The 26,098-nt window shown below is 44.6% G+C and overlaps 1 protein-coding gene across 11 annotated transcripts in view; it reads right to left on the reverse strand.

The window, feature by feature from the left end:
- Magi2 (membrane associated guanylate kinase, WW and PDZ domain containing 2) overlaps positions 1-26,098 on the reverse strand; it is a 1,438,220-nt gene that overhangs the window by 22,003 nt on the left and 1,390,119 nt on the right. For 3 of the 11 annotated variants that reach the window (XM_052720129.1, XM_052720133.1, XM_052720132.1), the window contains one exon: positions 17,208-17,296. The exons of 7 other annotated variants lie outside the window; for them this stretch is intronic. In XM_052720129.1, coding sequence (XP_052576089.1) covers positions 17,208-17,296 — 89 coding nt within the window. Of the gene's footprint in view, positions 1-17,207; positions 17,319-26,098 lie in introns of all 11 variants that reach the window. One more of the 11 variants, XM_052720131.1, reaches the window with a different exon arrangement.

Consider the following 26,098-nt stretch of genomic DNA (forward strand, 5'->3'; position numbering starts at 1 on the left):
GTTGCACAGTGCAATGAGCTCTCTGGAACTGTGTACTGGCGTTAGTGCATAAGAGAAGGTTTCACTAGGATCTGTTTTAAGCTTTAGAAGGACAGCTGGCCTCTTGATCTCTGGGGGGTGGAAATATTGAGCACAATCTTTGTTTATGTCCACTTGAAATTACTGACAAAGCTGGATTCTGAGTACAAGGTGTCTCAGAGGATGGCTTGTCAGTATCTTCCTCCTTTTTAGCATTTAAGCTTGAATGACTCAAGCAAGTCAAAGGATTTTTAACGGCTGCATGGCCAATGTCTTCACGGTCAACATTTCACATTGTTGTTTGATCAGGATGAGTGAAGATCACTCCATCTTTTATTTTTGGCAACATCTTTCCCTGGGATACAGGAAATGTGTCCACAGTATGCCAAGAGAAAATAGTTATAAATGTTAGGAGGTATAGGTCTGAGCCCCCACAAGTTAGAAGAATGCACTTTTGATATCATTACTCAGCTTATTTTCCCCCCTAAACTCTTAACTGAAGCAAATGCAGAAACGAGTGACTGCATCAGGCTGGTACTTGTGTAAATCTTATCCCTTTCAAGGTCAAGCTCATTCTTCTAATTCTTTCGTCTTGCCAGGGTAGCTTGATTGAAGGTAAATAGGAGAAGGTATGATTTTTGCCCCAATGTATCTCTATTACAAGGATCTCTATTCTATTATTTTATGGGGAACTTCTATTAAAATAACACGATTTCTTGCCCCTAACTTTACAATTCTATTAATGTTCCCCTTTCAGAGCCCAAACTTCTTTTTATAGGTGTGCCATCAGTTATTTCTAAGTGGAAACATTTTAGTAGTGTGTGTGTGTGTGTGTGCGTGTGTGTGTTTGTATGCACTTGTGTGTGCAGGGCTAAGGCAGAGACCTTTTCTTCCTCCCTCTTGCATAGTCATGAAGAAGACATATTGATTATTAATTATCACTGCCATTCCATGTGCAGGATAACAGAGATTTAGGGACTGTCCCCAATGGTGTTAACATATCTTAGACACTCCAGACTCCTCTTCTGTTGGACAAGATGAGCCATGTTTAATGTTTAAAAAATTTACATTAAAATTTGTACATTCTCTCTCTCTCTCTCTCTCTCTCTCTCTCTCTCTCTCTCTCTCTCTCTCTCTCTCTCTCTCTGTGCATGCGAAGCAGGTGGCAGATAGGAATTCCCACTGAAATAATCACCGAATCACGGCAATGTCCATGGTGACCATACAAAGGACTTTAGTGTCATCTTTTGATACAAGTGGGAATTAAGGCCAAATGTGAATGAAAAAGACTCAGGCATTTCATGTGGAAGGAAGAATCAAAATTGAAGAGGCCAAGGTATATAAGAGAGCAAAAGCCCTTATTTCTTCTTCAATTCATTTATTTACCCTTTCTTCAGACGGTGAGTAAATTATTCCCATCCTCAAGGCAGAGTGATGTGCTAGCCACTAGGAACATAACAGGATTAGAACCCTCTCTTTTTGACCTTGTAGAGTTGACATTCTAGGGCAAGAAAAGGACAACTAAAGAAATAGATATGGTGCATTTTGTTGAATACTTTAATAGACTTGCACACTGAGTGATGTAAAGATATAGGAAAATTACTTAGAAATACATTTTTGTGTTAATGTATCTGAATAATGACGCTGTTCTGAGCTTGTTGCGTTCCAGTCAACAAGTTCGTGTCTGTGCACACATGTGGGATCGGCCCTCTTTGCCTCCATTTGAGACTTGAAGATTCAGCTAATCAGAGCTGGACTTTAACTTCATGTACAACTGTGCAGCTCCTTTGACAAAGCGAGGGAGCAAATCAAAGTGCCTCAGCCTTTAAATTGATATGCGTTAGATGAATAAAAACTGAGTCAACTCCTTAAGGTCCCTTGACCTTCCTGCTTGGTCATTTCTTTGACCAGCTCTCTCAAGATACAGACTGTACTGAGGGCTCTTGAAAAGCAAAGAGCTGTGGTACTGATGTCCACCCTTGTCTAAAACTCACTTCCTGCCATTCTTAACATGTCAGGCAGCATGAGGGAAAATCCTCCAGGGCTCCCTGGGCAGCTGCAGAGTCAGCTCACCTCTGGCTACTGCAGTTTTTTTTTTTTTTTTAAATTCTTTTCCATTGGGCTCAACAGCTTCTGTAACTGGAGCCAGAGGTGGGTGAAGTACAGTTTGTCTATATTTTGGCTTCACTGTGAAATAAGCTGGTTTTTCTTGTAATTGAAGGTGTTTAGTGACTATGACAACATGCTTATTAGCAAGGTCTGAGAGTGTTTTGTTCATTTGTTGGTGAACTGCAGTTGCCTTCCGTGGGGTCACTTAGGGGACTCTGAAGCCCTATTCCATGTGGACAACAAGTTGGGTGAGAGGTATGATGCCTCATGTCCTCTGTCCTATACTGCATTCTAATACATAAGCCTCATGATGCTCGCACTGTTGGACACTTGGCAGCTTTGCATCCTTCACATCAATGCCAAGGTCAAGAACCAGATGGTGTCTGGTGCCCCAGACCTGGCAGACTGGTAGCTAGAGAAACTGAAAAATGAACATACAGTTGAGCAATGGAGCAGCTAGGAACGTAGTGTCAAAGCAGGGCAGTTCCAGAAAGAACCAGAGATAGTCATGTGCCCAGTGTCAGACCCAAGAAACAAGCAGAGGTCTCCTGGGACAGTGCAGAGGAGGTTGCTCGGCTGCCTAGCTTAAGTTGTCTTCAATATACACCATCCAGGCTAAACACTGTAGACAGGAGACAGAATTAGCCAACAGCTTCATTTGGGGCTAAATATATGCACTGATTTCTTACAGGATTAACTATGGCCAAATCATGGGGCCACACTGGGAGTTCTGCGGAGGTTATTTTTAATCAGCCTTCCCCACCAGGTAATTTATGAAAGTGCTAATAAGAAAGAAAAACATTAGCTTTGGACCAATGGAATAATGGTGATGGCCATTTTCTGATTTGGAGAGCACGAATGATCTAAATCAAAATCTGTAATTAAAAAGGATAATGACTTCTAAATTAGTTTTTATTAATAGAATTAAGCCACATTAAGTCTTGGGTGATATCATAAATTTGATATTAGAATGTTCATCCTTAATGAAAATATATATGGACTGAATAATTTAAAAGTCTTATACTGCATGTTGACTTATTACATTAAATATATTTATCAGCAATATGACATAGCTTAATCACCCAGTATCACTAGCTAAGTGCTTAGGTGGTTGCTTATAGATCTATGTCGTATATAGACTAAGTCACATGACCAGAGGGAAGTCTGATAGTGACTAGTCAGAGAATGACCATTTCTTACACAGAGTTGCAGACTGTCCTTCATGGCTATGTGTTCTGTGTGTCTTATCTTAACAAAGGAACAGTCAGTTAGGATCATTGGATTATCCCACGAACAGCTAAGAAAGGCCATTAAAATGGGACACAGGATCTCCTTCCTTGAATACATGTGTCTAGCTCTGCTGTCTTGGGAAGCTGAGGCAGGGAACTGCCTGAGGGAGGAAATGAACAGGATCGCCTCTCGTGGAATTGCACCAGCAATGGCGTAGCAGCCTGTCTAAGGCTCCTGAACTTCCTTGAATTTTCTAATGATGACCTTGCCTACTGTTTGTGCCTTGATTCCTCTGCTTCCTCTACTAGACCTGAGAAGTCAAGGGTGGGCTCTCTGGTTTTTCCTTTTTACGTGTTGGGAAGATCTTGTTTTTGCTAGCCTTTCTAACCCTCCCTAGGAGGACTGCTACCATTTCTCACTACTCTGAAAAGACACGATTTTGGTGTCTTCTAGTTCCCCGTACTGACACCTTGTTTGAGCTCTTACAGCCATGTGCACTGGACTTTCCTGAGTTTGGTGCAGAGGAGTGGTGCGTCTCAGTCTCCATCCATTTAAGGATGAGCCTGAAAATAAATGTCTGTTCTTGGCCTTAAATCATTCCAGGGGAATTTTCAATAAATACAGGAAACTCTGGGGAACTGAAACCAAATGGAAGAACAAACAGCAGCTTCAAGATTTTGCTTCCAGACCTGTGATATGCCACCTGTATTTGAAGGACAGGCCATGCATGACACATACAGAAAGAAAGACCTGTGAGATAAAGGACGAGAAGTCACCTCACAATCACCTCTGAACTCCTAGCTTGATCAACACAGGCTTCTCCTGGGAGAGACCACTGCAAATGAGAGATCAGTGCGGAGATGGGGAGAGCAGATTAAATCCATTCTGGCTGGGAGCAGGAAGGGCCTAGGCCTGTGGTCTGAAGCTCTCTGCTCTGGTTTCCACCTCAGCACTCCTCCCTGGGCTAACTCTGGCTATTCCTGCCTGGATCCCTCTCTGCTAGGCTCTTCCACTCTAAGTCTCTGCTGAGGGCTTCGTGCTCACATCTGTAACCTGCTCTTTCCTGTAACAAATGGCTGCAGAGAGAATCCCAATTCCATGGTGTTTCTGTGGTTGTAGGACAGCACTGACGGTATTTAACACCATTTCCCCACCCCTATCTGTGGGTGTGGGTGGGGACATCTATTGAGCTTGATAAAAACTCACCAGTTCTAAGGATGCTGTTTGTCTTACTGTACTAGATGACATCCTCTAAGAATACACCTGGAAGAGCAGAACTATCATTGCAATGCTTCTTCCCAAGCATTACAAGGATGTCTCAATGTTTTCTTATTTAGTTCAGAAGGGGAAAATGAGACCTCGAAGTACCCAGGATCTCACTGAACACCGGTGCGCTTCAGAATTTATATCTGTAATTTTCCACACCCTTGTGCTCTTGGCAATGAGATGTTCACACTAAGATCATATGGTCCTTTGGCCCATGAAATATGCCACTATTTCTCTTTTCAAATACCATTTTCTACTTTGGGGCTGATCATGAGAGCTGTATGATACTTATGCAAAAGGTCAATAAATCTTTCACAACAGAGAAAATCCACCAGGTAGAAAATGTCCAAATTTTCTATTTTTCCTATCTAAAGACATTTTCCCAACCCACACTGCTAGCAATTGCATATTTATTAAGTGTCACAACTGTATTTGTGTAACACATTTTCATACTTGATTTTGCCCTTGAATAGTTTTTACCCTTAGCTATAAACTTATCTGAGCCTTAAGGATGCCCTATTCAAGTTGCCTTGTTTTAGACCAATGTTTTTAAACTAGTATTCTGATTCATTTAGGTAGTCTTTATTTTCCACATGAAGGAATCTTCAAATTGAGTCAATGTTAAAAAAGGAAGAAGAAAGAAATGGCCCCCAAAAGAGAAGGTTGAATATGATGGAATCCTCTCAGCTTGGCTAAGGTGGTCCTGAAGACCAGGCCTGGCACTTTCCAAACATGTCTGTTTCAAACTTTAACTAAACACAAAGGATCTCCCAGAGGCAGCTGCTGCTTGGTGGGCAGTATCATGGCATGATTAGACAGAGGCAAAGACTTGGAATGTTTGTTCTTCCCCAGCTTTTTAGGAGAGGGAGTCAGAAATTCCTTTTGTGGCTTCCATTTTTCAACTATACATACCCAACCTCCCCAGGGCTGGTGGTGTCTTTCATGAATTTAAAGGGTTCCTGGAGTCCTGCTTTGTCTGGTTATTAATAGGAAGAGAGCTAATTCATCGGCATGGCTTCACTCACTTTCTTAAAGTCACCCACTCTGGCTTCCCCAGAATGAAAGCTCTTTTACATGGAAACGGCCAGAACCACAGGAGTCTGCTTTGCCCAGTGAGGCCTCTGAAGCCATCTTCTGGCGATGGGGGGCTCCTTCCTGAACATCAGCTCTCTTTGGTCTTATGGATGAGTCACGGTCTGTGTGCTATTGGTTCATTCTGCCATTGGCAAATGAAACCCTCCGGCCCTTGTTCTCAGAGAAGTGTCTAAAACACTCCTATGACCCATAGGATTTCGGAAGAGAGTCATGCAATGTCAGAAGTAGCTTGGGTTTCCTTGTGACTAATTGTGCTTCCCCCAAATAAATAAAACACACAGATGTAGCCGGGTTCTGAGTTACCGGAAGGCCTATGAGTTTTAAAACTGTCAAAGAAGTGTGTTATGGGATTATACAGCCTGCTGTTTCTTTGAGAAATAGCATTAGTGCAGCTTAAAAACAAACAGAAAGAAGTGGAAGGAGTCATAAAATAAACTGAACTGTACATATGCATATAATAACAAGCCGTTATTGGTCCCCATTCTCTTCTTCAATTCTGAAAGAAGTCCTATGATGTCAGTGAGGCTCAGACACTGAGGCACATCCATTTCCCTGGGTTAAATGTGAGGCATCTGAGCCCAGAACAGTGAGGCCCAGCTGAGGGGCTCCGTGGGCTTGGGCAGCCTACCATGCTACAGACATGTGCTTACTCTCAGCGTTTGGCACTGTGCATTACAACGTATGACATCTGCCAGAGTTCACAAATGTTTGGCTAATGGAAAAGATACTTTAATAAAAAATTTCTCCATCACCTAAGGGTGGCATCACATGACAACAGGCTGTGCCTCCCTCCATCACCTAAGGGTGGCATCACATGACAACAGGCTGTGACTCCCTCCATCACCTAAGGGTGGCACCACATGACATTAGGCTGTGCCTCCCTCCATCACCTAAGATTGACACCACATGACAACAGGCTGTAACTATAATGGATTATTTTGTGAAGTTTATGTATAGTGGAAAAATGAGTAAACAAAAAATTAGTTTAATAGATTTGCTAAATGATACATGCATAAAACCAAATACTAAACAATCATTAAAAATAATCTATAGCCAAGAAGCGGTGGCATAAGCCTTTAATCCCTGCAAAGGCAGGTGGATCTCTTTGAGTTCAAGGCCAGCATGTTCTACCAAGTGAGTTCTAGGACAGCCAGAGCTACACAGAGAAACCCTGTCTAGAAAAAAGAAAAAGAAAAAGAAAAAAAAATCTATAGAAGTGTATTTAACATCATGGAATAGTATAGTAATATAAACATTGTCAGAGAAGAAACCAAAATGGCTATATTTTTAAAAGAAAATCCGCTTCCTTCTTTTGATTATTTTTAGTCTTGAAATAGTCTATAATTAATATGTAGTATGTTGCTAAAATAAGTAAAGGTTATCAAAAAAGAGTACTTTTTATTTTTTCCAAAAGTAATCTACTCCTCCCTCTCCAACACCCCCCCCCCCGAAAGCCCGCCAAACAGGGGCTCCCCTCAGGGTATTTAAGGTCCAGCCCAAGACTTCCTTTTGTAGTTCCCCTCGTGGCTTCTCCTCCTTCCTGGGACCCCCTGGAAGAAATTCAGATTAAACCTGAATTTATTAATTTGGCCTGATCTGATTTACTGCATTGGTGGAAAGGATTAATATTGGGGTACGGAAACTTTTCATCTGGTCTGTTGGCCTAGGTGAAGCCGAGCTCCCCCCACATTTGCCCAACCCGCCCCTGGCCACATGGAAAAATTACTCTACTACCTACACATGCTGGCCTCCAGTCTAGATCAGCTCTTAGCCTGATGAGTTGCATCTTCCAAGTCACTGCCTTTAGGGGTCCAGGACCCGCCCTTGATTTGGGGGTGCTCTTGCCAAGATATGGCCTCTCCTGGAGCACCCCGACCTGTTCCCACTCAATCCGATCCTCCCTGGATGCCTGGGAATCCAGGCCTTGGATCTTCCTCTACATGACCCAAAAGCCTAGCTCAATGGAAGCATCTCGCTTTATATTTTTGGGTCCCAGCAAAGGCTTGTGAATGGTTTGCTTGTGGGTTAAGTCTGATCCATTATTGCTAGGGAATTTATCCAAATTAGCTCCCTCTTCTAGGCTTGAGAGCATTGCATTCCTGTTCCCTCCCCGTCTTGCTCTATGTCTGCATCTCTGTGAAGACATCATCGCCCTATTTGGTGTGCCATCCCCCTAAAACTCCTGGAACACCAGTGCTGGTACCACCTCAAGACTCAAGGGCACATCTGCTCTCTCACCTGGCCCATTTACCCTTGCCTCTTCTGCACAACCAGGACACATCTCCATTTCATTCTTTTTCCCATGGCTAACCCGGTTCATAGTGCAGGTGTTAATAATCTGTTGTTGTTTTTTCTCCTAGCAACCTGCCTTCTCTGCTTCCCAAGAAACAGATCCCTGAGGTCTCCAGGATGGTAGCTAACTGAATGCTCCTTCACCCACACCTCCTGCTGAGTGTGACCCCATTGACTCCCTACTCCCACTCCCCATGTTGTCTCTTGCTGGCATCCATATATACCCCAAAAGTTGGGATGTTGGGGACCTCTAGCTCAGGGCCCCATTCCACACTCTGGTCTCACTTCTCCCTCTCCAAATCCCGCCCCTGAGACTGCCCTCCAACCAGCCCACAGACTTCCTGCCTTCTCCTCTCTCCTGGGACCACCTGGGAATGTTTTGCTCAGATTAAACCTAGATTTACTAATTTGGCCTGACCTGGTTTACTGCATTGGTGGGGAGGCTTAATATCGGGGTACAGAAACTTTTCACCAAGTAGATGTGATGATTTTCTGGTTTGGGTAGACCAAGGAAAGCTCAAATAAAGATGAAAGGTTACAAAAAAGCTAGATGAGGAGTAATTTTCCTTACCTCTGGCAGAAGGAGCATATGGCTACCTGTGGCGTCTATTAGCATATCAAAGCACACGCTGGCCTCTAGGTTCCCTCAGTGTCAAAGTCTATGCAAGCACCCTAGCCCTTCTTACCTCCTCCCCCGTCCTAACCCGCCTCCAGCTCACAGCACCCCCACTCATTCACCTTATAACCCTGCTGGTTTTGATATGCTCTCCCCCCCCCCTCTCTGTCTCCCCCCACCACCTCACTCCTGCTTCTCTCCTGGCCGGGTCCAGTCCGCTGGCCACGTTCAGTTTACTACTTTCTCTGTCTGCTCTGAACTCTTTCAGATGCCTCTGGCTGTTCTCTCTCTCTCTCTACAGTAAAACCTTCCCCTTAACCATACCACAAAGCCGCCATGTCATCTTTTAATACAGGAACGTCTGGGGGATCTAAGGATTTCTGTTCTGCAGCCCACACTGAATTTTCCATTCGAGGCTTAGTTGCTATGTTTTGAATGTTTTTTCAAACATGCTCCTGTGGCATCTACCTGAGCACCAGCTGGATCCATATCACCTTGTTATAAACAGAATTAACATATGCCTTTTCTTCCTAAGTGGAAAAAAACAACTGTCATATCTCAGTTAGATATCATAGTTCTTAATAATGTTCCTTCTTTACACATAATATTAAAAAATGGAACAAATTTAATATAAATTTGAGCGAAGCGTGCTGCAGTTTATGCAGTTTAGTTTTTATACTAGAGTACTGAAGATGTGACAGGTAAGAATTCTTGCTTTAAAAGCTCCCCCACCCTGGGCAGCTAACTCAGTGGGTATTCTTCTTTGGGGTTCCATGTTTGTATTACACTTTGATGACATACTTTTAAGGTTCTTCATCTGCATGAGAGCATACTGTCTTGTCTTTTACTAGATTATAACTGTCTGGAAGGCAGGCCCTGACCATGATATTTCCTTTCTGGTTATCCATTCATGTATACAACACAGTGGTGTACAACTGGGTGACAAGCTAGGTACAGCTGTGCTTGTTACTGATCCCACAGCTGAAGAATGAGAAACAGTACAAATTTCCCTGTGTCACAGCCCCAGCAAGGCATTAGAAATGCTTTGATTCCATTTACATTTCACAATAATGTGCTTATATTTATACTGCCAACCCCTGTAGAGCCGCCGCCGAGGCTCCCAACGAGCGTGAATGCAGCACCTGTTCTAGCATTAGTGGGCTTTGCAAGCTCACAGTTCCTCCGAACACAGGTACTGCCTGGAACACACTCCTGTGAGAGCAGGTCAGGTCAGACGGAGCCTAGATAAGCAAGCCACCGGAACCAACAGATTCAGCCCGGCAGTCCCACTTGTTACTGGCCCATGGAGTCCCTCATTCCAAAATCGGTCAAAGGCAACAGCCAAAATGGCAACAGAAGCAAAACAGGAACTATGAACTAGTTGGGACGTGATGATGCCATCACTAGTGATCTGCCGGGCTCCTACTGATGGCTCCTTTGAGAACCTGTTGCCTCTCATCTAAAGGCCTTGGGGCTGCCTAGTACCAGCACATTTGATAGACTCCCCTGTGCTAACCTCTGCTAAATGCTCAGAGGCACTCGTTCTCATTAGTGTCTCATGCATTGTCTTTAAAAACATTGCAGTAACAGTTCACAAGTTTTCATCTAACCCACTGTCAGCATTACATGCAGTCATGTGAAATGCAGCAGATGCCTGGTCCTCTTGTAAAACTGAAGCTAATCCACCCCCATGTTGCATCTTCTCAGAGTCTGGATACTTCAGGTGTGGCGGGAATGTCATCTTTTTTTGTAGACAGCTCATTTTGTCTAACAAGTTAGCTTCAACCATGTTGCCGTCTATGCCAAGATTCTGTTGTGCATCAGTCACTCTTGTAGTTGTGACATGACAAGCAGGTGGGTGGTGGGAGCATGACAACAACTCACAAAAGCAGAGGACAAACAGGAAACGGGTCTGGCCCATAAGCCCGTAAGGACCACCTCCAGTGATTAACTTCTTCCAGCAAGGCCCTACCTCCTAAGTGTTCCACAGCCTTCCCAAACAGCACCATCGGCTGGGGACCAGTGTTCAAACACATGAACCTATGTGGGGGACATTTCACATCCAAACCTGTAGTGGTTTGAAAGAAAGAGGCCACCAAAGGGCGTGGCGCTATTAGGAGGTGTGGTATTGTTGGATGACATCACTGTGGGGGCGGGCTTTGAGGTCTCTTTTGCTCAAGATTCAGTGTGACAGACAGTCAACTTCCTATTGCCTACAAGATATAGCACTCTCAGCTCCTCCAGCACCACATCTGCCAGCATGCTACCATGCTATCCACCATGATGTTAATGAACTGAACCTGTGAAACTGTAAGCAAACCACCCCAATTAAATGTTTTCCTTATAAGAGTTGCTGTGGTCATGGTGTCTCTTCACAGCAATAAAAACCCTAACTAAGACAAAACCACAGCAAGGCTGAAGAAATTCTAGGGCACAAGGTACCACACTGCCTTAATGCATTCTTCTAATCTAGGGTGCTTCAGTATCTCAGCTGTTCTGAATAGTACTGTCACAAACACTGCTGTGCCATTACCCCTTTAAGATTCGTTTGAAGTCTTTTTGATAAACCCCACAAGTGTAATTGTTAGATCCTGTGATGATTCCATTTTTAATCTTTTGAGGACCCACCATGCTGTTTCCATGGCATACCAACTCACAGCTGCTGTTAAGAGTCACATGTTACTTTGTGTTGTTTCTCTGAGTGTGGTCATCAAGGGAAGTGGTTTCTCAGTGTGGTTTGGTCATTATCTGGTGATGGACCATCTTTCCTTATGCTTGTTGACCCTTCTTCTTCGCATCTTTTAACAACCAAAGCACAATCAAGACATCTGTATTTAGAACTTTGAGTTGCCTCAGGACTTTGGATATACCAGAACATAGTTTCTCCCCTCTGGCATTTTATGTGAAAGAAAAGAGGAAACAGTTTGAAAAGGAAGGCAGACATTAAGGGTTCCTGCTATTTGTTTTCTCTTCTCAGGTGCATTTTTATAATAAATGACCAAGAACCCCAGTTCATTGTTTTTGAAGGTATTATGTTCACTTCAACAGGAAACAATGTTCCAAACCAATGTAGGAGGCAGGGTATTTTGCCTGCAGTAAGACTGTGGATGTCTCTCCATAGAAATGCCAACCAGAACAGTTATTTAAACACCAAACTACTCCACAAGAGCCAAGGTCAGGTGAGAGGCCACTGTACCTGCTTCTAGAGTAACAAAATGAAAAGATGCATTGAACAGGCCAGGGAAGAAAGAGTTTTGACTATGTCTGACTATGTCATCTGAAGCTCCTGTAACTCCAAGTAGTACACACACACACACACACACACACACACACACACACACACACACACAGAGAGAGAGAGAGAGAGAGAGAGAGAGAGAGAGAGAGAGAGAGAGCGCACTGGACAGGGAGGGAGAACTAAGTTTAGGCCTTGCTCTTCAAACCCACTACCAGGCCAGCAGTGGTGAAACCTCCCGCCACGGACTGGGCCAACAGCACACAGTTAGGGAGGAGATGACAGCTTTGCTGTACAGCCACTTCTCACTAGGGGGCAAGGCAAGGAGGCTTTTGTCTTGCGCTCAGTGCCAGGCCTACTGTGCTGAGATCCAGTATCTGGTATAGAATGAGACCCTGAGCAGAGCTGGACTGCAGATGGAGCCCCTAGTGCAGGCCCAGCATCAGGAAGAGCCTGGCATATGTTGGGCCTGCATTATTCCCAGTCCTGGGGTACAGGTGGAGGATGCTCACTCTTCCTGCACCACTGAGCATGCTCTTGTAGGTGAGACTTAGGAGCACCCCAGTGTGGCATCAGCCTTGGCACCTGCACCCCAGTGGCACAGACTAAAGTTTCAGCCCATGTTGCCGCCAACAGTGGCCTAGGCCTTGATGCTCCTCATTGAAAGGACCAAGCAGATGCCATAACAGGCTGCTCAGTCTTCTCTCAGAGTTCAGGCTTCAATTTCAGTTTCCTGAGACTTAAGCAAGCAGTTTCTGAGAGGGCCATGAACAAAAGACTGCTCAAAGTTCAGCCAGATGTTTAATGTCTGGGGCCCCTCACCAACTTAGAGTTATGTGCAGTACGTGCTTGGCCGGCCCCCATGGTGGCTCAAGGACAAAGCCTGGGACTTGCGCTGGACTGCCCCCAAAGTAATAAATTGTAACCATCAACCAGTAAATTCAAAGGTTACATACCCTCACCCAATTAAAAGAGAACAGAGATAAAAATAAACCAATCCGAGATGCACCCGTGCAAAACTCCCCCAACCTCCCTGAAGGGCTTGTGGATTTTGCCTTTAAAAAGCTAGCCACACAAAGAAAAAGCAAGTTCCTCCTGGCCTCACGACTACGAGTGAGTGCTTTGGATCGAGCTTCCCTGCCCACGGCTTGTAAACAAACAGAAATAAACCATGCTATTGCATTCTGTACCTAAGGTCTGTGGTGGTAATGTCTTTGGGGTCCCAATCTGGGCATAACACTCATGTGTAAACCAGACGGCTTCTAGTGCAAGAACGTTTCTATTTCCATCTGAGTCCTTATGCACACATATGAGCTTCATTGTCCATACTTTTACCAGCATTCTTGTCTTCTGGGACCTTCTAGAATCACATAGGGAGCTCTGCTTACAGAGTTGTAGGCCTTTGGAGACTAAATCTTCAAGATTTTCCAAATTCCTTCTATAAACTAGTTTGAAAGACTATCCATGTGGTCAGCTATGGTCCATAGTCCATAGACACAGCAGTGACCTCATTTTCAGTACAAATTTTCTGTGCTCATAGTCTGTCAGTCTGTCATTGCAACAAAATGCCTGAGACAACGGACTCGTGCTCTGTGTGCAACCTTTTTCCCCCAAAGCTGGCTTAAACGGCCTGGGGGAGGAGCCTGCATGACTGTTTCAATATAAAATCCCAAGACATTATAATGAGTATCTAGTATTAAAATTTCCCCAAACATTTCCCACCACCATACATCTCTTCCTTGGCCGTATCAACATGATGCTCCATGTTTCTAGTGATGGCTCCTTGCGAGCATTCCCAGCCCTCTCGCCTCCCTGGGCTTTTCTGGAGGAGTGACATGGTGCATATTCTCACTCATTCTCAGCTCCACTCTTTCCTGTGTAGCATTCTATGTTCACATATATTGTAGACCTCTGTACCCTCCTTGTGCTCATTCCAGAACCAATGGTTTCCTAAGGCCCCTTAAGACTGACCTCTGAAGAACCCTGTATGACTAGTCTGCTCTTGTTTCCTCCTCAAGTCTCAAACTCCCTGTGATTCTCACTTGCATTGCCCTATTCCGAGTATTTGTAGTCCACTCTATGGTTAATCTCAGCCTTCAAAGCTCTGCACTAAGAACCAAGGCTACAAGCAACAGCAACCGCACAAAGTCCTGTCCTCAAGCGATCTGAATCCCCTAACGTGGAAGAGTGACGACTGAGTTGAGGAACAGGAGAGAAGAGGGGAGAGGTTACCTGGAGCCCCAGACACAGATCACTTCTGCTCGGTAGACTTGGAGAAATGATTCACGGAGGAGCAGCCATTAGCTATCACCTGTATTAGTTTTCAGCATTTGAGGTCAGTTTGGTCAAACCCACCAACTCTGCACTTGGGTCTAGGGCAAATGTCCTGTGGTGACCACTTGGCATTAGACGTCTGAAAACCCTTAGACCATGCTAAGGCCACCATTTTCTAAATGTGTATCATGTGAAGAGTCATGAAGATTAAGTATGCATGTATAGTCCACATCACCTCCAATCACCTTTCTCTATGCCTTACATCACCTTGCTTTCTTATCCTATCAATACCCCCAAACCTTATCCTTGGGGAGGCACACATGAGACTTGGCTGCCTCCCTCCATGCTTGGCTGGCTTGGAAATTAACCTGGTTTTGAAGCACTTGCCTATGCAATGTGCCGACTGTGGGGTGGACTGAACTGGCCTGGCTCAGTACCACTCCCAACCCCCAATCACTACCAGCTTCTATTTGCCATGGCTGTGCTGTGTAGACTCTCTGTCCATAATGCACCTCTCTGGGGGAGCCCAGCCCCAGTCCTGAGCCTCTCTGTTCTTCCAAGACTCCCGTACTTCCAGGCCCCCCTTCCCGAGGGCTGTACTCAGGACCCTGTTTCAGGATTGCCTGCTGCACGTGTCTTTAGACACACCCGACATACAGTCCTAAACAGACCTGTTAGTGCCCTCCAGGCCTCTTGTCACATCTGCTGCTCATCTGCTTTTCCTGTTTTCAATCAGTGAAGTATTAAACCATCTACCAAGTCCAGTCTCAACATGCTGTTTCCATACCACTAGATCCCTGATTCTGGACCTCACATTATTTGCTTTTGCCTCAGCTTTTGCTACAGCATTTTAACTGCTTCCATTTCCAAAATAAAATCCATCTTAAATAGTGCTGAGGTATCTTTTTTGTTTCATTTTGTTTTTTTGAGACAGTTTCTCTGTGTAACTTTGGAGCCTGTCCTGGAACTCACTCTGTAGACCAGGCTGGCCTTGAACTCACAGAGATCCGCCTGCCTCTGCCTTCCTAGTGCTGGATCTAAAGGTGTGCACCACCACCACCCGACATGCTGAGGTGTCTTTATCCTTCCATATAAGCTGTGAAATCCTTTGTATACATTTTAATTTGAACTGGCAATTGAACTGAGGCCTTGTTAAGAACACGCACACGCTTCCATCAGCACTATGCCCAGCCCTGGAAGGCCTTTTAATTAGAGCTGCTCCTTCATTGTCTCCACCACTTCAGCCCATGAATACATTTCCCTGATGTTGTATTAGCTGCTGCTTCTCCCTTTAATACAGCCTGACATCTTTTCTACTCAGGTGGAACTGCACTTATCGCTAAAGGCTCAAGGAAGACGTCCCATCTCAGGTGGAATGTTCTGGAACTCTTCTAGGCAGCTTTAGCAGGCTGCCCACTTGGAGTTCTTATCATCCTCTGCTAAGAATACATTTGCTTCACTCCCGATCTCCCCTCATTCTCCCCCACCAGGTTGTGACACACATTCTCTTAGTTACCTCCATATTCATGGTAACAAGTGGGATGCCTGGACACAGGAGGTACTTCACAGAGGTGTGGAGTCAAACTGAGACCACAGAGAGGTCCCCTCCCCAATCACGGCTTGCATCCAGTGCAAACATTCAGTCGCCGTGTCTCCCCAGCCCCCTTTCTCTGAGTGTCTTGAGAGAGTTGGCGTAGGCCCCTCATTCCCACGGGTTATATTGAATAACTTGTATGGAAAAATGGCTTTCTTTTGTCATAACAGAGACTTACCCTCTGGTCATCGGGCTAGGTGTCCCATTGATAACTTCATGGCCCTAGTACACTGCATTTTCCTGCTTTATGCCCTAATTGTGATTCCCCTAGTCAGTCAGTAATCCATGTAAAGCAGACACTTCACAGAGGTGGTGACACATTTAAAACCTTTTTTTTTTTTTTTGGTAGACATCCTCAAGGAATGACTGTGATAGAGTATACATGCAGATATTTCTATCAGTATAAACCACAATTTGTGAATAATATCATCTTCTGTGTTAAATCTAAATTATTCCCGGATGATAATTAGCAAGATCATTAAGAACTGGGAAGTATGTTTCAGAAAACAGTCAGAGAACTAGCTTAAAAGAATACAGTGGTGAGATGCTTAGCCATGCCTGCAGCTGCGTGAACTGGGTCAAACCAGCATTGACACGTAATTCAGCGTGGGTCATACTTACATGGCCAATGTGGAGAGTGAGTGTGAGCTTTAGTTGCTGCTAACAAGTCCAACTGACACTTTAAAGTCCCAGTCCAATTAAAGCGAGGCAGTAGCCACAGCCCTGCAGGACTTCCAGCGGGAATGCAGACTGCTCTAGGCAAGTATTTGGTGCCTGGGCCGTAGTTACAAAGCTGCCACCTACATCTTGTTTATTTCTGTGGAGCATACTTTTTCTTTCCTTAAGAATTTTCACAAAATGTTAGACCTGAGAAAAATCATTTAGAAACTGGAATACTGTCTGAATGTAATCTCATGACTGTTTCATAAATAATCACAAGTAGGTTTTTTAAGAAAAATATTTCCCATTAAACATGGCACATCACAGAGTATGGAGGAAGGAAGATCTCAAGATCTGGATAGTCCAAACTGCCACAAATCAGGCTGGGAAATACCCATGATGCCTGGTGGAACCTAGCTAGAGTCCTTAGGGTCAGAGGGTCTGCTAACAGCGGCTCTTTCTAATGTAGAAAGGGTTGCATTTGTGTGTTTGGTTTAAGAAGAACTAAATAATACCCAGGAGGCCCAAGCGTCTGTGGAGCAGAACTCAGCTAACACAGGCTCTTTTGATATCCCCACATGCATTTCTTCCTATAATGGGCACACTAGACTGGTCCCCCTAGAATGTGATGCATCTCAGATTCTCACGAACCCTTGACTGTAGCCTTATTACTTACAAGGTCTCAATTACAAATGTTCTCCAGAATTCTAGCAGCAATTAGACAAGCTACTATGAAATAATATATTATATATCAGTTAAAAACATATGCAAACCAAGGATCATTAGAGAAAGATAATATTCATGCAGATTTTACAAACCGTGTCTTTAGGGTGGCCCAATAAGTAGAAATATGGGGACCCATGCTTGTCACTTTTCATGCACATGGAGAGACTGGAAGGTACCATTCCTAAAGGAAGGGGAGGAACAGCCTAGGACCAATCATTAGAATTCACAGAACCAGTGACAAAGACATTATTACTGTTAGTCAAAATTGCTTAGTATGTTTAGAGCAGTTGAATAAAAATTATCTAGGTAGTAAGAATAAAACTTTAAGTAAAGCTAACCCTATTAGGCATGCAGCAAGTGAAATTAGTAAAAGACCGAGCTATATGTATATTTCAAAAGTAGACTTTTTTTTTTCCCCTCAAAATACTGAGGGCATCCTGAGGTGCTTTTAGGGAGGCACAAATATGAATAAAATTTGAACTGGCAATGCCAGAAGTCTTATAGTTTTTTCACATAATAATGGATGTCTTAGTGATAGAAGCTGTCATTTGAGAATCAGTCATAGTAATCGTTTCTAAATTTTAAGAAATCCTAAGATACAGACATGGAGTTCCCATGTTCACATTTTTATTTTCTCTAATGTTCTCATAAATTCTTATAGTTCTCACCTATAACACTCTGCTTATACATATTCAATGCAGTTGACTTGCTGGATATAATTGCTTTCTAGAAAAAAATATAAAGCAGAAAAAAATATAGCAGCACCTTGCCCATTCCACCCTGCTGCTCACCTGCTATGGCTGTGTTTTCGAGCCAGTCTTTAAGATCACTTGAATCAACCTACAACCTCTCAGTGTATGTCCAACCGTAGGCGATGGGCTGTAGTTCTCTAGCTATGCAATCATGAGCACTAGAAATTCTGGAATATTCAGGTCAATGGACCCCAAGATACAAATGGCCAGAGAGGCCCTACCATGTCTGCTACTGTGCTCTGTCTTGATAAGTTGTGAGAGATGGGTATGGGCTCACTATGAGGTTAATGTTATCCAAAGCACTCAATCCATGGGGCTCAGACCTGCTTTTCTCCTCTTTGCCAGAGTCCTGATGACATTCCCTGTACACACTCAGCTTGCTCCCTACACGGGATCTGGCTTGCCTGTCCAGAATGAACCAGGACTCCACATGGGTTTGAGATTACTCGATGGGGGTGTTTTGTCCAGCATGCTGTGCTTATGAAAGGAGGAGCCGTCAAGGAAGAGTACAGCAGGAGACCTGCCTGACACAGTGGGTTAAGTGCGGAGAGAACCTCTCTGTGGTCAGGAAGTCAGAACTCGACAATGAGTGTCAGAGTGGAAATTAAATTTCAGGATTTACTAATTGAGTTTGCCATTTAGCCCTGCCAAGAAGCAAGTAATTTCATGTGGAAATGATCAAGCTGCTTCAGTGTCACACAGAGAAGGCTCTTGCTGGGTTTCAAACATGGCCTTCGCTCGGCTTGAAAACATATGTGCTAGCTAGGAAACTGCAGGTCCAGAAGGAGAGAGAAAAGGGCCAGGATCGTGGTGGAAGCGCAGGGCTGGGAAGGTGGAGTGGGAACTGCAGTGAGAGGCTGAGCAGAGCTTTGCACACTGCTAGGAACGCCTCAGAACAGGCTGGGCTCAGCTCTAAAACCTACTGCCCTGATGAGCCCAGTGTCACCGTGAGTTACAAAGAGGTCCCCCAAAAGACTGGGAATTTTTCAAGATGTATAAAAGCGGCTAAGCAAGGCCTGAGCCACGAAACAGTTACCAGCTGTCCAGTGCTGAGCTGGCTTTTGTCCTGTTCATTTCCTGTAGTCTAAGCAGCACATTGAAAAAATAGGTGATTCTCAAAGTTTAGAAATTTTCTTACAATTAGACCATATAATTTAAGCCCAGAGTAAGGCATTATATGATTTTTATCTTTACTACCAACTGAAGAAATTCAGTTTAAAAAAAACATTAGGAAGTTTTAATCAGGACAGGACATCAGAGCCAGGGTGAAGGCAGAGTTTGTGGCTAACAAAAATCTAGGCTTATGGTGGCAACGAGAAGCAGTACAGAGAGGATAGTTCCCTGCATGAGAAGGGTGTGGGCACTGCAGAGCACAGCAGATACCCTCACACATTTGTTTCAACCCTGAGATGTGCAGCACTAAGGGTGAGCGCTAATACAAACCACGGGCTTTGGCAGGTCCAGCATTCCTAAAGAACCACCGTGATGGCCATGTTGATGTGGGGGAGGTTGTGCCTGGCGGGGTCAGGAAGTATGTGGGCAGCATCTGTACCTTTCTCTTAAATTGTCTATGTGCTTAAATGCAACTAAAAAAATAATTTAAGGTTGGGGTGCAGCTCAGTTGGTAGACTTGTCTAGCATACATAAAGCTCTGCGTTTGATCCCCAAAACTACATAAACTGAGTGTGGTGGCACATACTTGTAAACTCCACATTTGGGAGGTGGAGGCAGAGAGATCAGAAGTTGATGGTCATCCTTGCCTACACAGTGAGTTCAAGGCCAGCCTGGGGTATATGAGACCTTGAATCAAGAACAAAAACACTAAAAGATTAAGTCTAGGGGCTAGAGAGAGATGCCAGCAGGTAACAGCCCTTGCTTTGCTGTTTGAAGACCTGAGCTTGGATCCTCGCTCTTAGGTAAAAAGCTAGGCATGGCTCTGTGGTACCTGTAACCGCAGCACTGTGTGGGGCAGAGGCAGGAATGCTTCTGGGGCTTGCTAGCCAGCTTTGATTAAAGTAGATCCACCTGTCTCAAGAGACTAAGGTGGGTCAGGACACGGGATGTTCTCTTCTGGATCAAAACTGTACACACACACACACACACACACACACACACACACACACACACACACCTCTGTCACACACGTGTGTGCCTCTCACATACACGCTTAACACAATATACCATACACACACCCAGCGGCTAGGACTCACATAGTATTCTGGTTTAAAAATGGCCTCTGGCAGGTTTCTGGCTTGGGGAAACCAGTCCAAGTGCCTTGAAAGAGCTGCTTTGTGATCCAGTGTTCGCTGGCTGTGCAGTGGCTAGATCTATCATGAATGTGTCATAAGGTATTGCCTTTGCTTTGAGTACAGGAAAGCAGGGCTTTGTTGGCAAATTCCTTTATGAAGAGCAAAACCTTTTCTGCAGTGTCTCTATTTCCGGACCACAGAGAACCAGACAGTGGTCAAAAGAGCTTTGAGGTGTGGAACCAATTTCTTGCCCTGTGTAGTTTAGGGGTTGGAAGTTCATCTGGAATCAGTCTCTCAGGCTGTCAACCGCTGCACCAGACTTCACAAGCAGAATGGAGACCATGCTCAGATTGATAAGAAGGCCGGGGACAGAAAACACAGTGAGAGGAAAACTTAGTCCCCTTTCATGTTTATGTTTCAACAACTAAATCTAAGAATGGGAAGTGATCCGGATGGGCCAGAGCATGTGGTATACACAGGCTTCTCCTTCACACTGGAGCAGGAAGAGAGAAACCCAGCAATCTCCAGGACATGAAGGCCTCTGAATATGCCTGGACACACTTGAAAACAGAGTGTGTGGGCTAGTGAGATAGCTCCCAGAAAGGCGCTTTTTGCCAAGCCAGCAACTGAGCTTGATCCTCATATCCACAAGGTATCCTCCAACCTCTGAACCCAAGGCCTCACACAGACCACACCAGTGCTCTCCTACATCATTATAACCTTAGACTGTCTCCCTAACTTTTCATTTTGAGATAGGGTCTCCCTGGATTGCTCATGCTGACCTTGTGCTTGCTTTATAGCTCTACTGGGCCATAAACTTGTGATTCTCCTGTCTCAGCCTCCAGCGTAGCTGGGATTATAGGCCAGTACCACCTGTGGTTTCCATTTCCTGCCTCCAACTTCCCTGCCATGTAAGAAACAGTGTCTGGAACTGGGGACTTCCCTGAGGTCCAGTCTGCATCTCCCAGTATTTAGAAGTGTTTCCAAAGCTGCCTTTGCTCTTGGACTTCTGTTGTCGGGCTCAGCTTTATGTAGAGGCAAGAATCCTCAAGCATGCTCTTCAGGATGGATGCTGGACAGGAGGAATCCTTAGCTTTTCTAAGATACCCGTGGGGATTCTTCTCAAAGGGCCTTGAGAAAGATACCCCTTGGCTCACGACCTTTCAAAATGGATGGGTATGGCACTGTTTTGGTAGGTTTTTTTGTTTTATATAGTGTGTGGAGTCTAACAAGTGGGGTCTTGTAGATGATGTTGGCGTGTGTCAGTATATCCCAGGGATTGCCTCGAGGCTGCAGAGTGATGCCCCTTCAGGTGCTTCATCATTTTCTCTTACTCAGCACAAGGTGTTCCTGAGTGATTTGTGGAGGTGCTCACGGGAGAGGAAGATGCACTCAGCCATGGATGCCAGAAGATGAAATTAGATTTCAGAATTTATTACCCAGGCAAACCACCCTTTGCCCTGTCGAAAAGGCAGGGAAATTGTGCAAGGGCAATAGAGCCACCCATGGCTCCCCTGAGCACCATCTTGGGGCAGGAGCGGAAGTGATAGTGACTTTCCTTTTGCCTTTCATCAGAGGCAGATGAGCATGTTGAACCCCAGCACCTGGTGACAGTTTTGTGGTTCCTGACCTGGCTGATAGCCACACAGCCATGAATAGTAAATGTATTAGATCAGCTCTGATTCAGAATTCAGATCAGGTCTGGGAGGAGGTTCACCCAGACTCAGTAAGGCCTTCCTTCAGAGAAAGCACAAGTTATTAGCAGGACTATTACAAAGGAAACGCTTAACAGACCAAAGGGGCCAAGTGTTCTTCTAGAATTCCTAATGCTCTAGAAGTGCTTATTAAATTCTATGAATAATTAATAAGCCTATTTTAATGTTTTTCTTGAGAGCAGATTCTCGAGGGCCTTTTCTTCAGCTGCCGTTCTGTCAGAAACAGACTCTACATGTGTCCTCAGTGTTTGCCTGTCGGCTCCTGAGCTCTCAATCTCACCTTCAGTGCCCACAAAGTGCCATGCACATAGTAGGTGCTCAGTAAACCTTGGATTAGTTGAAGACTGATAATTAACTGTCAATCCATGACATTAATTCCAGGATCTATCCCACATACAATATTTAGTAAAGACATATTTCCTGGAGTTTATCTTTGGTTAGGGAGTAATAGTCAACCTGGGCAAATGACTACAAATACGAATATGAAGGTATGCTTATGATGTTTGTTAGTATGTATCATTGAGAATCCAAGGAAAGACCAATTCTGCCCACAGGGTGTTCTGATATGATTGTCTTAAGTCACTGTAATCATTGGTTAGAGGGAAACTTTAACTTAACAACTATTTAGTCCATGTATTTCTTCAGGGGCAGCTACTGACTCAAGAGGAGTCTCTTCTCTCCTTAGAACGGTTTCATTACACCTATAGAAGGCACACAGTTTTATCTGTCGAGGGCCTGTAATCGAGTCAAAACCTTTGAAGACACAATTCACGTTGAACGTGCAGGTAGAAGTATAATTCAGATAATTGGTTGTCTCTCCCTTCATGTGGACCTCGGGTGCTGCCCGGGCTACTCACAGGGGGAATTCTACTTCATCCTTTCAGTCCTGCGTGGGCTGCTCAGACCGCCTGGTCTCCCACTGGTGTCTGGGTGTACTTCCGTGTTCTCCACATGAAGAGCGGCCCGTTGTTCTCCAGGGGAGTGAGCACAGCTGAGTGCCCACCAAGACTGTAAAGCGTGTTTACTTCGTTCAGAACAGCAAACAGACCTGAGGGAAACGCTCCACTTTTGGTGTGAAATATTCTGGGCTTTTCTTTTTCTTTTTTAATCCAAGGACACTTACGTGGACCTGGGCTCTGGCTGGGTGGTTTGGTTTGCAAATCAAGTGTGTGTTCAGTGTGCACACAGGGCCTTGACTGTTAATGAAGGACACCTGTACTTCAAAGCAGGGAGCTAATTTGTATAATTTATTCCTGGGCAGTTTTACAGCCAGGATGCATACTTCCCCTTCCTCTAACCTCTTTAGGTTTAATTTGAATAGCAGCTACCTGTGCTGCAGAGTACACACTTTGGGTGCTCACCTTTCCGTTCTCAGTGGGGAGGGGGGAGGGTCCGTATTCCTGCCAGTGGCTGAGAGGCATGTGAAGGGATGAGGCATTCACAGTTTCCGCTCAGTTTATAATCAACAAATTCTTATCCGGAGGACTACACTTGAAGTGCCTATCTCTTGAGTTTCTCTTTCAAGGACTTGACTGTAAAAGCGACTCTTCAAAGCCCTTATCATTTCCAACTCCCTCTGCAGCTGCTCCCCAGCCTGTGTTCAGCCGCACCGTGGCACTGGTCGGTGTCTGCCTCTGATTTGGCTGAGGTGTCACCTGGCAGTCTGGTTTATTTGCCGCGTGTTTATTTCCTTCCTCAGCTTGCTTGGAGTCGCACCGATTTTGGTTAATCAATGGTCTGACAGATTGTGCTTGCTGTTTTTTTCCTTTTCAGTTGTACCTGCATTTATCTCTGTGTCACAGATCAACCTAAGAACTCAGAGCACCAGGTCTGCATTTCTCTTGACTGAGATCAGCTTTTCTTTGACAAGTCCCCAAGTCCAGATAAGGGTTCCATTTCAAAGCAGCTCTGTCACTAGCAGAGGGAGCAGGGTGGAACGGCTTAAAACCTGAACCCTCAGCTCCCCAGTCGCCTCATCCCCAGGTACCTCTTTCCTAGGCCAGCTTAAGCCCCAAGGGTCCCTGAGAGGTTAAGCATGCCTCCTTTGGACCCTGATAACTCAATGATCTCTTAAGGAGCGTGCCAAGTTTAGGAACTGGAAAGGCAAACAAAGGAAACATGCAGGCTTAAATTAATACTTGGCAAGAAAAATGTCATTTTCCTGTGATGAGGCTATTGCTAGTCAAAGTAGATTATATTCTTGATTCTATCTTAGTCAATGCAAGTGTTTTCTTGTGTTGGTACTTATTGCCACCATCCTGTTCTTGGGAACATTTTTATTAAAATGCATTCCAGTTTATTTTGAACTAAAAAAAAAATGGTTTCATGACCAGTCTATTTCTTATTGATGCTGGAGGAATTGCTTTGGCCATGGACACTGTTATATTGAGATCATTTATGCAGCCATAAATGTAGTCTTGTCTTTGGTCTGCTCCTGATGCAGAAGAAAGTTAACACAGCAAGCCAGGGAGCACTCTGCTCAGAAATGCTGGCTTATGAGGGTGGCTCTATGCTGGGAACATGGCTGTAAATCATCTGCTATGCTAATATGAGCCTTGTGCTGAACGCTGAGCATGTCTCACTTCCCTTAAATGGCTGATACAAATGACGTGATTGTACTCAACATCTGCTTTCCTTCCAGGAGTCTAGAATTTTGGGATGTGCTGGGCAAGGGGGTGCCTGCATGACCAGCCTCGGTGAAAATCATGTGTGCTGAGCTGCTAATGGATCCCCTGGTCCACTGCTATATTTTTGTTGCTTGGGGCAATATACAATCTGGGTGACATCGTAGGAGAGCAAGTGTGAGCATAAGAGGAAGTCTGTACAGCTGACCTGTGCTCATGGGAGCTCACTGACTCTAGACCAACAGCTAGGGAGCCTGCCTGGGACCCACCTAGGCACTCTGCATGTGAGTGACAGTTGTGTAGCTTAGTCTGTTTGTAAGGCTCCTAGCAGTGGGATCAGGACCTGTCCCTGGCGCTTAGCTGGCTTTGGGAAACTGTTCTCCATGCTGCATCACATCATCCAGTCTTGATATAGGGGGAGGAGCTCAGTCCTGCCTCAACTTGATGTGCCATGCTTTGTTCAAGCCCATGAAGGCCTGCACGTTTCGGAATAGAGACAGAGGAGGAATGGATTGGGGGGGGGGGGCGGTAGAGAGGAGGGAAGGGAGGGAACAGGAGGACAGGAGGGAGGGGGAAACTGTGGTTGGTATGTAAAATAAATGAAAAAAGTTAATTAAATAAAATAAAAAGAAACAGAGGAAGTCTGTATGTTGATGCCTCCAGCAACTGCCTGAATTTTCTTTCTGTTCCATATGAGTCTGCTATGAGTCTGTACAGCTATAGTCTATGCCCCAGAAGTCACCCAGGGAACCTTTGAGCCCTGCCATTAGTTGTTATGAAACTCCGGAAAACCATGTGATGGCATTATCATCCAAGATGTAGACTCGATGCTCGGTCTTCTTCACTCCTCACGCGTCATTGCTCACAACTCAGCTTCAATGTTCCTGAAGAGCTATGGTCCGCTTAGTTTATGTTTGTTCTTCTACTTCCTGACGGGATCACGTTGCTCTAACTTTTTCCTTTCATTTCATCACATCTAAACTAATTTTACAAATTCCACATCTTAGAGAGCAGCTAGTTAGTGCCGAGATCATCAGCAAATATAACTGGATGTTTTAGAAAAATAGACAATCAAAGCGAGATCTGTAATATCATAGTAGCTAATAATATCGATATGGAGTCCCCTAAAAGTGTGCCCATATATTTGAAAGATTCTCTGTATTGGTTATTTTGAGAATTCAACTGAACCAGCTACTTTTGGATGATGTTAAGAATGAAATAATGTTGACAGGGTCTTGGGTTTTTGTCTTGTTCCAAAGCTATGTGTTCATGTTCTCCTCAAGTAGATAGGGAATAATGCATCAGTATGATTCAGGGTTGTTCTACCTCCTCATTGTAGATAAGCAGCTGGTGTGGCGGATGTTGAAAGCACGGACCAGTGATTCGAAAAGGAACAAGAAGCTGAGGGCAGTGAATCCGGACAGAGCAACTTTGTAAAGATTCACTTGTTAGGGTAACTTCAAAATTTCCTCACTAGGTAATAGTCAAGTCTTGGCATGGAGTGAAACACACCTTTAAGATGAGGCATATTTTCAGAAGTGATATGATTTCACAGGTCACTTTGGTATTGTTGAATCAGCTGATGCTTTAGGACACACAAAGTCACTCTATTCTAGGAGTTCAAATTCCTTACCAAGCCTATG

Source organism: Peromyscus californicus, unplaced genomic scaffold, assembly GCF_007827085.1.
Source record: "Peromyscus californicus insignis strain IS unplaced genomic scaffold, ASM782708v3 Scaffold_6__1_contigs__length_162567912, whole genome shotgun sequence".
In the NCBI taxonomy this organism is placed as follows: Eukaryota; Metazoa; Chordata; class Mammalia; order Rodentia; family Cricetidae; genus Peromyscus; species Peromyscus californicus.